At 38.0% G+C, this 16,871-nt stretch overlaps 1 protein-coding gene across 9 annotated transcripts in view; it reads left to right on the top strand.

Annotated features, from left to right (window-relative positions):
- KIAA0825 (KIAA0825 ortholog) overlaps window positions 1–16,871 on the top strand; it is a 293,878-nt gene that overhangs the window by 203,413 nt on the left and 73,594 nt on the right. For 5 of the 9 annotated variants that reach the window (XM_042943346.1, XM_042943374.1, XM_042943382.1 and 2 more), the window contains 2 exons: window positions 3–122; window positions 8,498–8,799. The exons of 2 other annotated variants lie outside the window; for them this stretch is intronic. In XM_042943346.1, coding sequence (XP_042799280.1) covers window positions 3–81 — 79 coding nt within the window. In that variant the 3' untranslated portion in view covers window positions 82–122; window positions 8,498–8,799. Of the gene's footprint in view, window positions 1–2; window positions 123–3,370; window positions 3,393–8,497; window positions 8,800–16,871 lie in introns of those variants that run through there. 2 more of the 9 variants (XM_042943356.1, XM_042943416.1) reach the window with 2 other exon arrangements.

The raw sequence follows: 16,871 nt of genomic DNA, 5'->3' as shown, positions 1-16,871 counted from the left end.
AGCAATGAACTCCTTCACTTCTGTGGCTTTGAATGGTTATCCTGGTTTCAAAATCAAATGCCTTCAGGCCTGGGCAAATAATATAAATATGTGAAGGCAAGACCTAATACAATGGGATGGAGGTGAGTGCATACCTAGGTAAAAACATCCAAATTTTATTTTATTTTTAAAATTTTAAGCTAAAAAGTGCAAATCCCAGAATGGATTAGGCCCAGCAATGTGAACCTATAAATCTATGCCACGGAGTCATCTGTAGCTCCGGTTGTAAAATTGTTCAATGAGATTCTAGGTCACATACACTTACATTTTCACTGCAATAATATTTTAATGTAATAACTCTCATCTCATATAGAAATCCTCACATCATAATTACCTTCATCTGAAACTGCCTCCTCTTTAGAGTTGTGTGATTTCCACTCATGGCACTAAGATTTTTCCAGCCCCAGCCTAGAAATCTTGAACGACTTTACGAAGTTTCCATCTCCCTTCATCTGTATTCTGTTAGACACAGAGCTTTCCCTCTGAACATTTCTCACACTGTTACTTTCTGTCCCCCAGCACTGCCACTCTTGAAATCCAGTGCCCCATCCACTGGTGGCTAGATCCCCTGCTTACTCTCTCCTTGACTTCCAGTCCATTGATCTCTGCTGGATTAATGTGTTTTTCTCTTTAAGTTTTTCTATTATTATAAAAACCAATTGAAAATAGCATTCACATTTTTGGAACACAGAAATAATGTTTATAATTTAATGCCACCACCTTGATTCAGCTCTTCTTTTCTCCTAGTGACCTTTATATGTACATAACAAAGACATCCTTTTGCACCTCACAAGAGGGGATCTATACTTATCATTGTAGGTTCTACATTTTCACCAAACTTTTTTTTTTTTGCCATTCATCGATGCAAAGACATAATTTTTATTCTGAATAACTTAGCATTATGCCAAATTACCACAGCACAATTTAGCCAGCCATTCCAGATTCTTGGTCTGGTTTGTTTTTCCATGTTACACTGCCATGTATATATACATGAGTTACTGATGCTGATAGAATAAAGGTGGTAAACAAAAGGACACAGGCAAACTTGTATTACGAATTACCAAATATTCAAAGAGATAAAAGCTAGAATGAAATATACAGAAATATATTCCACTGTGAAGTTTACAGTGGCTCCACATCGCCTACGCACCAAAACCAAACTCCTTAGTCCCAATTTCAAAGCCTCCTTCATCTGGTCTTTCCATTCACAAATCCCTTTTTTATAACAGACCCACAACTCAGCATACTCCAGAGTATGGCAACCTGTGGTTCAAATCTTTGTCTACCACTTGATTTTAATTTCCTTTTTCTTGACTGCATGCAGCACCTTTCTTATTGAATGGGCAGTTCAGAGCAATTAATCCCAGCAACTTTTTAGCACAAAGCCTGGAGCACAGGTTATGCTCTATAAAAGTTATAATTATTTTTAGTTATTATTTCATCCTCTTCTTTGCACAGGCCAGAGTAAGGTGTAAGGATAAACATATGGCCAGGGATAAAATAGTAAGGCACAACCCAAGCATCCTGATAATTGCAAAATGAGAGAAGGGAGGACTGAGGAGAAAAAGCAGAAATGAGAAAAGAGATGTTTAGAGAACTTTTTATTAGGTGTTGGCTGTGTGATGCATGGTCTGGGTTCAAGGCAGAATAGAAGCTCAGGAAGCTGATGCTGGTCATTCGTGAGTCTAAAGCAGAACAGGTGTGACCAGAAAGGGCCAATATTTAACAACTAATCAATGAACACACAAAATATGTGTACCAGATCTTGTTTTCAGCTGTGGATTTTGAGTTATTCAGAAATCAGGATCTAGAGATGGGGTCCAAGTTGAGGGCTCCGGCATCCATGGCAAAACTTGGTCTGGACATCTGTTCTCAGAGACAGAGACCCTTCACCATTGCCTGACCAGGACTCAACTTCACCTCAGGTCATTGGTAGACTGGAGGCTCCAGAGGAGAAGACTGATAGAGCTGGAATATGAGAATGACTGTTGCGAACTTGAGCATTTCCTGGTATCTGTGTCAGTGATGCCTACCCCTTTGCCTGGGTTTGTCTCCTTTGCTCCCTTGGCTCATCTTCCAAGTCTGTCCTTGACCCGCTTGGGTCCACCATCAAGCCTGTCTCCAGACACAGAGATCTCAAAAATCCCCCATTTTCCAAATTCTCAGGGCATTTATGGACAGTTATACATGTTAATGTTCAGCACATGCTACTCTCTAATGTTCACCAGTTTTTGGTTGTCACCTCAGATAGATAGCCAGCACCAGGGAAGCAAGCCACTAGGGCTCTCTTCTCCCTTGACACTTACACCATAAAGCACAATGTTCAGGCATGCCGCTGTGCTGTTCCTTCTTTTTGGCTGCTGGTCTCAATTTACTGTTCTGGAATGACTTTCATTTGCTTTTAGGCCTTTCTGAGGTAGGGAGAGGATCACCAACAGAAAGAGGCTTTGTTAATTCATTTATTTAAAACCTTTATGAAACTATTTTAAATTACATGTATGCTCAGGAGAAGTGAAATAATATGGGCATTGTGGAAAGTAAAAGTCACTAATCTCTTGCTCTGCCTCACCATGTACCTTATAATTCCACCCACCTGAGGTAACAAATCTGTCCTTGTCTCTCATTTAAATCTTAAAATACCCTTCGAGCATTCAGTCATCATTCTGAATAGAATTTTGGAAGAAAAAATATCAGGATGAATGTTGTGACTCAGAAAAATAGAAGGCAAAAAGGGAATATTTTAGTTTTCTATAAAATGAAATGTTTTAAAGCTACAAAGAGTAGCTTTTAGTGATTTAGTGATTGACCCGGAATGGGAGCTTGTGATTCTCTTCTTGTCAAATAATTGTTAACTCCAAGTTAATCAATTAAAACCTATAAAAAGAGTCCTAAGATGAGAGAATTGGTCTCTCTTTGGAAAGGAGTCAGTAACCTGATGTAAGTTTTTGTTGTTTACCTGTGTCACTTGCCCAGTCAGCTCTTTTCATCAGGATTATGTCTTTGCTGCATTTGTGCATCTGACTTAGCCCAAAGCCAGTGATGAACATCTACTTGTCCATTTCAACAGTCAGCTCTCTAAAGGACTTAAAGATAGTCAGGACTCTCTGCAAACAGGTAACTTTGTATAAAGGACAACCCAGACTCCTGTTACTTTATTATATAGAGAATAATACATTTACCAGCATATGAAAGCCAGGTATTATGTAACCCACAGAATACACTGTGTTGATTATAAGAATACTTCTATCCCATTATTCAGTCCAGCAAGACTTTGAGTAAATAGATGGATCTGTGACTGTTTGTTCATTCATCCATCCATCAAACATTCTAGGCACAGCAGATAAAGAAATGAGCCAGACACAGCCCCTGCTGTCAAGGAATTCAGAATCCAGTGGAGAAGACAGACTGAAAAATCAGTGGCTATAGCTATACTAGAGGCTCATGCAAGTTACCATAGACATACAGTGGAAGATTGCAGATCTGACGTGAATGCCGGACCAGTCGGGAAATATGCCCAGGACGTGGTGACACTTAAGCTGAACGTGAGTCAGCCAGGTAGCCAACGTGAGAGGCAATCTAGACAAAGGGTTTGAGGTAGATGGTAACACACCATGAGAGAGAGAGTATGCTGCTTCCAGGTTATTTTGGCTAGAGTAATGGTCTCTTCACTGCATTTTTCATTGGCAAATCTGCTCTGTCCACAATATACAGGCACGATGAATGGGGGGCTGCTTAGGACAAAGTCAGATGTTGAACTGAGTGAGGGGTGGTATGGGGAGAAGGGGGCAACTGTCCTATTTAGGCTTATACGTGGAGAATATTAACAGCTACAGATTCTTCCTTTTGAATCCTTGGCCTCATCTGACCCTGAAGGGGTCAGTGCCTGAAGGTTTCCAGGCATGTGTAAGCAATTGCAGAGCCTGTGTAATTCATAGATCAAATGGCCTTGTAGTCTGTCACTAAAATTCTATTTGCTTTATATTTATACGGCTTGGATGAGATGTACCTTTGTGAGGGGCACTCTTGGTACATGATTGATGGCTCTTCAGACAAGATGGGCTAGTTTAATACTGGCCTTGGTCAAGTAGGAGAGGGGCACCTGATTTGTCTTGCTCTTAATCTCTCAGTGTACTTGCAACTTGTACTGAGGCTGCACGTTCTGTTCTTTGGTGCTTCAGTTTTTCTGTGGATGGTAGAATTTCAGTGGTGGAAACGCCCAAGAGAGGTAGTGACGCTTCCAAGTCAGCACGTTCATGTTTGTTGCTGTGAACTGGCTGGTCTGACATGGCCTCAACTGTATTTCTAGATCCCAGAGGGTTTCTGGGGAAGAAATTAAGTGGAATTGTTTCTCGATTAATTGCTGATTTTTCTCATTTAGCAAATCATCTAACAAATTTTAGGATTGAAATTTGATTTCAGCAAAAGTACGTGCACGTCAGCTATAGATGTTTGTTCATAACAACTCTGTGAATGTGGATTATATGTGTGATTTTAATGCGTTCGTTGGAAATAATGTTATTTTTCACAAAGTAAAAACATTCGTAATTTTGCTACAAGGGAGAATATTTGCTTCCTCTCACACATTTTATTTAATAATTTTACTTCTTTAAAAGCAAAACAGCACACAATTTGAAAATGAAATTTCCCCAAAGTGTTCAGTTTGCTAATATGTTTTTCATTTTCTTCATTATGCTATAGTGGAATGTTGCCATACTTTGAAATGTGCAACTTATCTCCCTGGAGGCAGCAGATGGTGTGACTAGTGTGTCTTTTGGTACAGGATTTATCATGAGAGATGGCATCTAGCACTGGGTTAGAGGGGGGCCCTGTCCTCAAAGAGCATTGACTCCCGCCCGATTACCTCATTACAACATTTATGTTAATTATTATTTTTAAATATGAAAAACCTACAAAAATGGAAAGGTTTTGGCACTTTTTAAAAGCTTCCTTTTTCTTAGCCTGTATAAGAAAATGCTTTATGTAAGAACTATTTGAGTTATTTCAATTGTATTTGCAAGTGTTTTGTCATTGCCCCACTGCTAGAGGACCAGCTGATCCCTTGGGAAGGACATGATTTTATTGGTATTTCCACTTTATTTGTGATCTGGTCTGTAGCTTTGAAAGTCTGACAATTTCATTTCCTATAAGGAATATTGACTCACACTAACCAAGCTCACAAGAGTCTTTTGCAAAATCCAGAGCTCCATTTTAATAACGTACAGTGAAAAATACAGCTTCAAGCAGATCTGGCAATTCCCTCCCTCTAGGTGAATTGACATCAGAACCTAGGTCACAACGAAGCAGTTTGTTTGGGGAGTAGAAGTAGGCCATCCCTCCATGAAGCTGTGCCTGCCATTAGGCCTTAGTCACATGTTGTGAGTCATGGTGTCCTTCCGGAACTGTGCTAACAGTTTTTTATTCTTTCTGGACATTTTTAGTCTCCTGCTGATTACTCTGTTACATCATCTCTTTAAAAAGAACAGTGTAGAGGAAGAAAGACTTCCCCTCTACCCTCCTTGGTTTGACTGTTGGGTCTATGAAATAAACTGACAACAGGCAGGTTAACGGTAGAAAAGATATACAAATTTATTAATTTTTAACATATGCCATGGGGGTGTTATGGGAGAAAATGTGAATACCTAAAAAAATGGTGAGATTTGAGACCTTATATGCCATCTTAATAGGGGAAGGGGAGAGGGAATTTAGGCCACTTAGGAAAGAAGAGTGGGCCCTTAGAAGAATAGATAGTAGGGGTGATAGTTGGTGACAAAGTTTGTCTAGGGATAGTGCCAACTTCTAGTCTCTTCTGTGACAAAAATCAATCTTCCCTCATTGATGAAACTCCCCTGGAGGGGACAACTGAATTTCTTTTGGAGGAAGTGTTTTAGGCAGATAAGAGTTGTTCAGGGAAAGCCCCTCCCTGCATCTGCTGTTTTTCCAGTGTCTTCAGGTCAAAGTAGTCCGTATACCAAAGTGTCATATTTTGGGGTGGTGACTCCTGAAGTCCTGTAACAGCTAATACGCACTTAACTCCCAAAGAAAAATAGCTTTATCCTGAGTGCAAACTCCAGGAGAGTATTTTGTTTGTTTGTTTGTTTTCTCCTTCTTGTGCTGTAATCAGTTAGCAATGTCTGCCACAGATAGGAGAGGAGAATGATAGTTTCAGTAATGTAAGTTTGGTCGCCTTGGCTTAAATCCCACCTTTAGTATATAGAATCAAATAAGTACTCTGATTAACATTTAAGAACAACATTCTGTACTCTTGGAGATCATTTGAGAAAATCCTTTTAAAGCTAGAAGAAGTCTTAATTTTCTCCTTTTATAGATCAGAATGCATTTGTCTTGAAGGACTTAATGACTTCCTAGGGCTGGCTGAACAATGACTCAATCCCAAAGTTTCTGACTAATGGTCTAAGCATATTTTCTTACAAACTGTAATAGGTCTAAGAATCCTAAAGATTGATGATTTCATTTTCCAATTTAATTTGAGAAATATCTTTTCCCTTTTAGGATTAAATTTTTTATCCTTTTAGGTCAACAATATAAACATGAGGATTACTACATAGAACAGTAGTACTTAATCTTGGGTACACATTAGAATTATTTGGGAAGTGTTAAAACACACACACACACACACACACACACACACACACACACTGTGCAGGCCTCCAGCTGACAAATTAAATAAGAATCTCTGGGGCGGGGAACAGTTACTTATACTTTAAAAAAGTTTTCCACATGATACCACTTTGCAGCCAGGATTGAAATAGCTGATAAAACAATTTGAAAATTTTTTGAAGTGATCAAACACTTTGAAATGGTTAAAAAGTCATTGTTGGCATTAAATTGTTGAAGGAATCAGTATGTTTATTAGCCAAAATCAATCCTTCCATATAAAAATCACAGAGTTAGAAGTTCAGATAAGTAGAGTACTAAATATTTTTCATTCCATAATTCCGAATACAGGCATCAAATAGGAAACAGGAAAAATAGCGATAGCTGTGATCATAATGATGAATTATTCTCAGATTATTCCACGGTAAAATAAAGGAAAATATTTCTTTTCACATTTTGGGTAAAATGCATAGTAATAGTATTCACTCTTTAGTTTCAATTTCAATTTCAGATGAATGGAAACATGGCGGTAGGGGATCTGAATAAATGCTCTAGGAAATCATGCAGGTGTGCTCTTCCAAACGAGAGGACTATTCACTGATAATGTGTACAGTGATATAAAAATTTTGTGTATATCATGCATCAGAGATTAGTAATTGCTAGAACAGAGGCTTTTGGTCCTTCACTGCTCAATTATTGTAGTCCTACTGAGAGTGTTGTGATTCCATCTGCCATTTAAAGATAGCTAAACCATGCACGGTGTATGTAGCTACTAGAAGGGAATGCTGGTCCAAAATCTAAAACAAAGAACAACAGTATTTACCTTTAAAATGAATTTTAGTATTTATTTAAGTATTCCTCATGTTTTGAGCCTTCAGAGTGCCTCAAAAGAAGAAGCTATGGTATTAAACCGTGAAGGGAATAAGTTTCCTAGCTTAACATATTTCCTTACTGCTTTCCTCCCTACTTTGCCCTATAGTACGTTGTGTATACAGTAGACCTCAGGTTATCTGCTCTTTGAGTTCTGTCATTTTTCTCTCTCACTTGCCCCTGCTCTCTCTCTCTCTCTCTCTCTCTCTCTCTCCACAACTCCTTCCTCTTCCCCCCTTCCCCCTTTCTTCTCTAGCTCACACTTTTTTTGTTAATTTTTTAACATTTATTTTTGAGAGAAAGAGACCGAGCATGAAGGGGAAAGGGACCGAGAGACAGGGAGACACAGAATTGGAAGCAGGCTCCAAGTTCTGAGCCGTTAGCTCAGAGCCTGATGCGGGGCTCGAACTCACAAACAGTGAGATCGTGACCTGAGCTGAAGTCGGATACTCAACCGACTGAGCTACCCAGGTGCCCCTCACACTTTGTTTTAAGATAGGGAAAGACTTTAAATGGCTTTTCAGTCTCCAGAGCAAGACTGGAGAGAAAGCATTTGCAGTGCTGTCTTGCACTCAAGAAAAAGTTGGAAGAATATTACACACACTTAAAGTGGACCAACTAATGTTGAAGAACTTGAAACAAGACTTTAAACAATTAGATTAATCATTTATAGATAATCAGAGTTAAATGGCTGGCTGGTCATGAACTAGAACCTTCCCCGGTCTGATGAAAATACATATTGTATAGCCTAAGAGCTGCCATTGTAGAAAGCCCTCTTATAGCCCAGAGAATTTAGAGTTATCACTCTAAAAGTTGACACTGAAACATGTCATTGAGGACAGCTTTTTTTGTGTTACTCTTTGGATTGGCAGGTTATGACAAAACTACATTCATGTTACTTGAATACATCTTTTGTCTAGTTTTACATGCTTTTTGACTTGTCTAGAAAATGACATATTGCGGTTTTCATTAGCTTTAACCAGGTGTGATTTTCTTATGGAAGATACCCCAGCAGGACTGCAGTTTAAGGCGAATAAACCAGTGAAGCTCAGAAAGGCCATAGCCCTCCTTCAGATGGTAGCAATGAGCTGAGAGACTCATTAATCAACTACAGAGTCACAGGTGTGATGGCTTGCCTACAAACTGCCAACAGACTGTGAAAGTCACATCAGACAGGCTAAATTGTCAAACTAGACCCATCCACAAACATTTTAACAGAGCAAAATTCCAACTCTTTTGTCTTCAACATGTGATTTTGAACCGGTAAATTTCCTCCAAACCTTCTGTAAGCTTATTTTATATAATAAAATTCAAATTTATTGAAAAACAATCAGATTTGGCATTTTTTCTTTGCTAAAAATTTGTATCAGTGTCTTTTTTTCTTATTTTTCTTAATGCTTCTTTCCTCTCCTTTATCTTAAAAGCCTATTCTTACGCTACATGAAAGGATGGAGAATGGAATTTGCCTGTGTCAAAGCTTTATCAGTAGTGAAAATCCACTTTGTTGCATGTGCATATGCTTGAGCTATGCCTCTCGGAAGGGTTTCATTCATGAGGAGATGTCTGTAGATGTTTTTTAATGGAAGGACTATGGAGAGTAGTTTTTTTAACTAGAAGAAATTCTCTACGCCAAGTTAACAGCTCAAATTTTTGCTTTTTTTGATCTCCAAGGAATCATAATTTTTACTTTGTTTTAGTTTATTTCTTAAAAATTGGCACATCACAAAAGAAGTCAAGTTAAACTTTAAGTTTGATGTGTGATTTTGTCAAGAGTTTTACAACAACATGACAGTAATTTTAAAAATGAATATATAGTTTATATTTTGGGAGGATTTCAGTGAACTCCAGTAAAATATATGTGATGGCCTTAAGTCTGATGTTCCTAGATCTATTCTGTAACTCCTTCAGTAACTTGTATTTTTTATTTTTTGTACAAATGGAACTTACCCGTAACTCAGAGATTCATATTTTCTTTTTTCTTCAGTGCAATTTCACACTATCGACTGGAAAGTGTTGAATTGTACATTGGTGCTCATTGAGCAGAGGAAATAGAATTAAGTTTGGTGTCAACAGAAGTTGTGTGGGTTCTCTAGAAACTTGCCCCTCAAAGCTTGTCCCATGAACAGCAGCATTAGAAATACAGAACCTTGGGTCCTACCCAAGACTCACTGAATGAAACTGTGCATTCTTATAAGATACTAAAGTGGTTCATATGCTTAATGAAAGCTGGAGAAGCATTAGGCTAAGGGAAATTAGGTAGTTCTTTGCTCTTACCAGTTTTTACCTGTCATTTAAGTATTATCCTATTAAATACCATTATAAATGAGAGTTCTCATATAAAAAACATAACCAAACTCTATTTAATTTTCTGGATGCTATAAGCAGTATTAAATACAATGAATGTTAACTTGAGAATAGAACTAAAACACCCCAATAATATTGTTCAGGGTGGCATTTGATCTTTTAAATATAGCTAAGTGAACATTAAATATACAAAGGCCAATGATACTCTGCCAAAACATCTATGTACTAAGTCTGGATATCTTATTCTAGTGTAGGAAAAAGCAGCATTTACAAAAAAGTGTGAGACATATCTTTGTGTATAAAAAACTTATCAACCATATTTTCATTCACTGTAAGGCAATTCAATTATGAAGTTCTAAAGTTCTTTCATGGCCTTGTTTTATCTTTTTTTAATGTTTTAAAATTTAAAACGGCGGAAATATTCTTTAAAATAGCAGAATTCTTACAGTGTCCCTTATGAAGTTTTTTACCCGAATTAAATGCTTTCCTCCATCACCAATTCTGATTAAACAAAGGCTGAATGAAGTATGTTATTTTTCACCTTTTGAATTGTTTCTTTGTCCCTTGGAAAAATATGAACATTTACACTACATAGACTGGAATGTCAAGAAGGAGATAGAAGTCACAATTTGTACTTAGGGAGTCATACTCTAATTCACATTCCTTGTCAATCTCTGTTCTGCCAAAATAGTAGTAGATTATATATAAAAAATTGCTAATAAAATACTATGTTTACTATTCTGTGTTGACCTTAAGTTGATACTAAAGAGTTACTTTTTAAATTTTATTAAAAAATTTTTTTTAATGTTTGTTTTTGACAGAGAGAGAGAGACAGAGCATGAGCGGGGAAGGGGCAGAGAGAGAGTGAGACACAGAATCTGAAGCAGGCTCCAGGCTCTGAGCTGTCAGCACAGAGCCTGATGCGGGGCTCAAACTCACAGACCACGAGATCATGACCTGAGCCGAAGTCGGACACTCAGCCGACTGAGCCACCCAGGCGCCCCTTGAATTTTATTTTTTTAGGGCCTTTTTTTTTTTTTTTTAGGGAGAGAGCAAGCATGAGTGGGGGAGGGGCAGAGAGAGGAAAAGAGAGAATCCCAAGCAGGCTCTGACAAGGGGCTCCATCTCACAAGTTGTGAGATCATGAGCTGACCTGAAACCAAGAGTTGGACACTCAATCAACTGAGCCACCCAGGCACCTTGATACTAAAGAGCTACTTTAAAGGAGTTTGGCAGGGGAGCAAGGAGTGAATTTTTACAACTAGAAATTAAGAAGTTAATTTGTGTTACTACCAGTTTGTAGTTAATTTCATAGTTTCCACAATGAAATTGAACAAACTTTTATATTTCTACAATTTGTATATACCCAAGATTCTTTTGGTAATTCTTGGTTAAAGAGACACCAAGCTGATTTATTCTAGGGGTAAATATTTTCACAGAGGAAGCCCTCAGTAACCACTTATTTTAACTTGAAAATATTTGAAGGATTGATAGGAATGTAACAGAATGAAAGAATGAGAATTAATGGAAGTACTAAAAATTGAGTCTCACCTGCAATCCTTATTTAATTGAATCAGTGTGGAGAATAGGAAATGATATTATGTGATATTGTGTGATATTCTGTGTAGTATATAATAATACAATGATAAAGGTTAAATTTTCAATTAAAAGATATATGTACTTGAAATTTCCATTTACATATGGTATTCTATGCTCATGTTAGCCTCAAAACATTTGTTTTGAGTATCATCTTGAATTTTCTCCATTCTCTCACCCCATTTTGCTTTCTGTGTATGTCACTTCATAACTTTTTGCAACTGTCCTCTTGCTGGCAAATACTAGAAGAGCTGTCACATCAGAGTGTCATCATAGGTGGAATATATAACTGACTTAACTTCATTTTAATGGAAATATGTATAAAAAGATATGGTCACTGGGATCATTGAAAAGTATGTCTTGAAGTAAGCCTCATGAGTATTTTTTTTATCTACATTTTTAGTAGCTAATATTTTTCCATTTTTATTTTTTTTTAATTTTTTTTTAACGTTTATTTATTTTTGAGACAGAGAGAGATAGAGCATGAACGGGGGAGGGTCAGAGAGAGGGAGACACAGAATCTGAAACAGGCTCCAGGCTCTGAGCTGTCAGCACAGAGCCCGACGCGGGGCTCGAACTCACGTACCGCAAGATCATGACCTGAGCCGAAGTCGGCCGCTTAACCGACCGAGCCACCCAGGCGCCCCATTTCCATTTTTTTTAACTTAGAAATTATATAACCCCCTTAAATAATATAGAAATGTTCCCTTGTCATAATAAAAACTCAGAACTGCATTTAAATTCATCCACACTCCTACCAGTAAAGTGTTAATGAAATTAATAGTGAAAAAATATAATGATTTCTACTGGGATAATTACATGGGTAATTTAACAGTAGATTTGGATGAAACTAGAAGCATTTGTATGATGTACAGTTAAACCTCCATGAATGGTACGGAGAAAATCAAAGACTGTCACACGGTCTTTTAAATACAAAAGGATTCTTTAAAAATGTTAAGTAGTAGCAATTCTTAAACGGTAAATTTTCACGTTTATTATCCTAATATATCACTTTTTAAAAATATGTGGCTAATTGTTGTTTCATGACGTGACTGTCCACTTTTTAAAATACAACCATCACAGCAAAGTTAAAAATTCAGTCTGCATGTTTTTTAATTTTGTCAATTAAAAGGACAGAGTGAACTACAACTTCTCTCAAACAACTTGGGGCAGTTTTCAACTTTAAGTGTGCTCTTTGGAGCTGGTTTCCACACAAAAAGACTCTTGACAATCCCATTATAGCAGATTTAAAATGTGAAGAAATTCTTCTCAAGGGAAGAAAATAGAGCCTCGAAATGTTTAAAGCACTTGTTCCTTGATTGGCAACCTGCTGTATATTTTTATATAAACTTTTAATCCTCAAAAAACTTTTTATAAAACGCTTGTCAGGTTCTTAATTATAAACATATGAAAATAGATTCAATGAAAGTAACAATTTGCTGAATGTCACAGTGTGTACATGAGCAAGCTAGGATTCGAAGCCAAGGCTGGTGGCTAGCTCCAGAGCCCACATCCTCTTCACCTCATACTGCCGGTGAAATGCAAGTTGTAAAGACACAGAATGTGAATATTTTGTGTCTGTGAAGATGCATGTCATATATATGTTATTTTTAAAGATTTTATTGTGAAAGTGTAGCAAACAGAAAAGGACATAAAACATAAATGCGAAGCTCTGTAAGTCACCGTAAAGCAAACATTCACTTAAGCACCACTGATAACCAGCACCCAGGAAAATAACATTGCCAGTACCCTTGAAGTATCCCCCATGCTCCCTGCCAGACACTACCCTCTCCCTTCTCCCCTAAGATGAACTATTCTCTTCACCTCTAACACTATAGTCCAGGTTTGTGTTTCTTATAATTGTGGTAAAATATACATAACATAAAATTTACCATTTTAGCCTTATTTATTTATTTATTTATTTATTTATTTATTTATTTATTTTAATGTTGATTTATTATTTTGAGACAGAAAGAGAGCAGGGGAGGGACAGAGATAGATGGAGAGAGAGAATCCCAAGCAAGCTCTGTGCTGTTAGCATCGAGCCCCACACAGGCTCGAAATCATGATCTGACTCAAAAACAAGAGTAGAAGGGTTAACTGACTCAACTACCCAGGCACCCCTAGCCACTTTTAAATGTACAGATAAGCAGCATTAAGTATATTCACACTCTTGCACCGTCATCACCACCATCCCCTCAGTTTCCATCTGATCTTGTCTTTAGGTATAAAATGAGTCTCTTCTAGGCAGTGTACAGATGGGTCATATTTTTTAAATCCATTCTATCACCTTACGTCTTTTGATTGGAATGTTGAGTTTACTTACATTCAAAGTAATTATTGATAGATATGTATTTATTGTCATTTTATTTGTTTTATTGTTATTTCTGAAGATTTTCTCTCATCCATTCTTGTCTTTTTTCTCTTTCATGGTTTTCTTATTTTCTTTAGAAATATACGGTAACACCTTGGTTTGCAAGCATAGTTTCATTCTGGAAGCATGCTTGTGATCCAAAGCATTTGTATATCAAAGCAAATTTCCTCATAAGGAATAATGAAAATTCAGATGACGTGTTCAACAACCCAAAAGTATTCATATAAAAGTGATTACAATACTGTAATATAATACAAAATACTAAAGAAAATACAAACTATAAAGAAAAGCAAATGAACCCGCACTTACATCAGCCGCAAAGGTTTTCAAAGGTGAGGGAGACAAGAGAGAGGAGGGTTACTGTGTAGGATGACTTTCACTATCACTAATGGAATCATTGCTATCTATTGGCTCAATGGCATCTTTTTCTTTTCATGCAACTTTAATAAGGAACCTATCCAATGGCCTAGAATGAAGCAAAGCATCCCTAAGCTTACTCTTGTATGGAAAAGCAAAGGACTGTCCATAGGCACTCTGAAGTGACAAACAAGACACGAGTGCCAGTTGTGGGTACCTTCCAACGTTCTGAAAAATCACTGATTTCTGTCAAACACCATGGCCTGAGACTGAGCATCTGAGCATGGGAGATGATCACCCACAGTCCTGCAGTGAGAGAGAGAGCAAGCGAGAGAGAGACAGAGAGAGAGAGAGAGAGAGGGAGAACCATTGGCTCAGTTGTGATCGTGTGACTTTAGGCATCATGTACTACTCATATAGCAAGACATCTCTCTTTTGTCAAGTTAAAATTTATTAGAAATGTTTGCTCATCTTGTGGAACAGTCACAGAGCGAGTTACTTGCAATCCAAGGTTTTACTGTATTTGGATTTCTTTCTTTTTATTCTTTGCATATTTATCAGTGGTTTTTGGTGTGTGGTTACCATGAGGCTTGTATATAACCTCTTCTACATGTATAGCAGTCTCTATTAAATTGATGGTCATTCAAGTTTGAACACATTCTTTTCTCCTCTCCTCCCCATGTTTTAGGTATATATTATTACATTTAATGCCTTTTATTTTGTGAGTTCCTAGACTGATTTTTTATAGAAATATTCATTTTTACGGTTTTTGTGTTTCCTACCTTTATACTGTCACTTTTAGTCTCTCCTTTTCACTCAAAGAATCCCCTTTAATGTTTCCTTTAGGGTTGGTTTAGTAGTCATGAACTCCGTTAGTTTTTGTTTGGGAATTCTTTATCTTTCCTTCTTTCTGAATGGAAGCCTTGCTAGATAGAGTATTCTTGTCTACAGATTTTTCTCATTCAGCACGTTGAATATATCAGGTCACTGCCTTCTGCCTTGTAAAGTTTCTGTTGAAAAATCTCCTGCTAGCCTTAGGAGTTTTCCCTTGTAAGTTACTGTGGTTTTTTGTCTTGCTGCTTTTGAGATTTTTTTACTTTATCACTATATTTGCCAGTGTAATTACAACCTGTCTTCGTGTGGGTCTGCTTTTGTTTTTTTTGATGGGAGTCCTCTGTGCCTTCTGGATCTGGGTATCTGTTTCCTTCCCCAGATTAGGGAAATTTTCAACTATTACTTGTTCAAATAAACTTTCTACCCCCCTTTCCTTTTCTTTTTCTGGGACTCTTACAATATGAATATTATTATGTTTGATGGAGTCACTGAGTTCCCTCAGTCTATTCTTGTGTTACATAGTTTTTTTTTTTCTTTCTTTTGTTCACCTTGATTACTTCCCATTACTCTCTCCACTAAGTCATTAATTTTTTTCTCTGCTTTTTCTAGCCTATTGTTCATTCCATTAAACATGTTTCTCATTTCATTTATTGAGTCCTTTATCTCTGATATGTTATTCCTTATGTCTGTGTTAAGGGTCTCACTCATGTAATCCACTCTTTTCTCAAATCCAATGGGTATCCTTATGATCATTGCTTTAACTTTTCTATCAGGCTTGTTACTTATATCTGTTTTGTATAGATCTCTGGCCATGGCCTTCTCCTGTTCTTTCATTTCAGATAAATTTTCTGTCTGCTCAATTTGTCAGCCCCTCTTTGTCTGTTTTTCTGTGTTAAAAAAGTCAACTATGTCTTCTGCTCTTGAAAGTAGTGACTTTATGAAGCAGAGGTCCTGATGTGCACTGTAGTGTTCCCTACTCACCAGAACCTGGCACTTCAGGAAAGTACCCTTTGTGTGTTTCTTATAGTCTGCTGTTTTGTCTGAGTCACTTTTCCTTTCAATGTGGTTGTCTGCACTGCCTCCTTGCTTGTGGGCTGTACTTGTTCTCCGTGGTGTTAGTGGTGCTTCCTCTGAGGGGGCATGCCCACCAGGGAACTTGGAAGCAGTATGGGCCTATTAGTAAAATTTGTGCTGGGCCACTAGTGTCCTATGCCAGATCCCCTGAAACACTGTAGCTGTGCACCTGGCCAGTGGGGATGGGCACCAGACTGGGCATAGTGCAGGAGAGTGACTAGGTGTGACTGTGCTCTACATGCCACAGTGGCTGGGAACATGTGGCTGCTGGATGCTGTGTGGCAGCTATGTGGTGGGTGTGCGTGCAATGTGCTATGGGTGCTGTGTGCCCCAGCAGCTGTGCACATGTACATGCAGTGGCTGGGTGGGGTGCACATGGCTGTAACAAAATTTGCCCTGAGGCCAGTGCCAAGACTAGCAGGCTTGGCGTGGGTGAGTCATTAGGGGAACTTGTGGGCATGGTGCACTGTTAGCAGGTTAGGTAGCAAGTGGCTGTGGCCCTACCTCCTATAAATGGCCCTGTGTTTATATTGTTGGGGGCTGGGAAGGAAAGTAGCACCTGCCAGCTCCCTCATTTTGGAAGAAGCTACATAATACAGTCTGAAATCAGTGTGACCAGATCTGTCTCCTGTTTGCCTGTGGTGTTCTGTAAACTACTGTTTTTATATTGCCTATCCCCATAGGCCATTGTCTCTTTAGGGAAATGGCCCAGCTATCCCTGCTCTCCATGCTTGCCCGGTACTGAGTCAGCTGACTTTTAAAGTTCCAGGCTTCAAATCCCACTGGTAATACAAACTCATGGATTTCA

The sequence above is a fragment of the Panthera leo genome, chromosome A1 (genome assembly GCF_018350215.1).
Source record: "Panthera leo isolate Ple1 chromosome A1, P.leo_Ple1_pat1.1, whole genome shotgun sequence".
Taxonomy (NCBI): domain Eukaryota; kingdom Metazoa; phylum Chordata; class Mammalia; order Carnivora; family Felidae; genus Panthera; species Panthera leo.
Note: the sequence above shows the minus strand (reverse complement) of the source record. Positions and strands in the feature narration are given on the sequence as shown.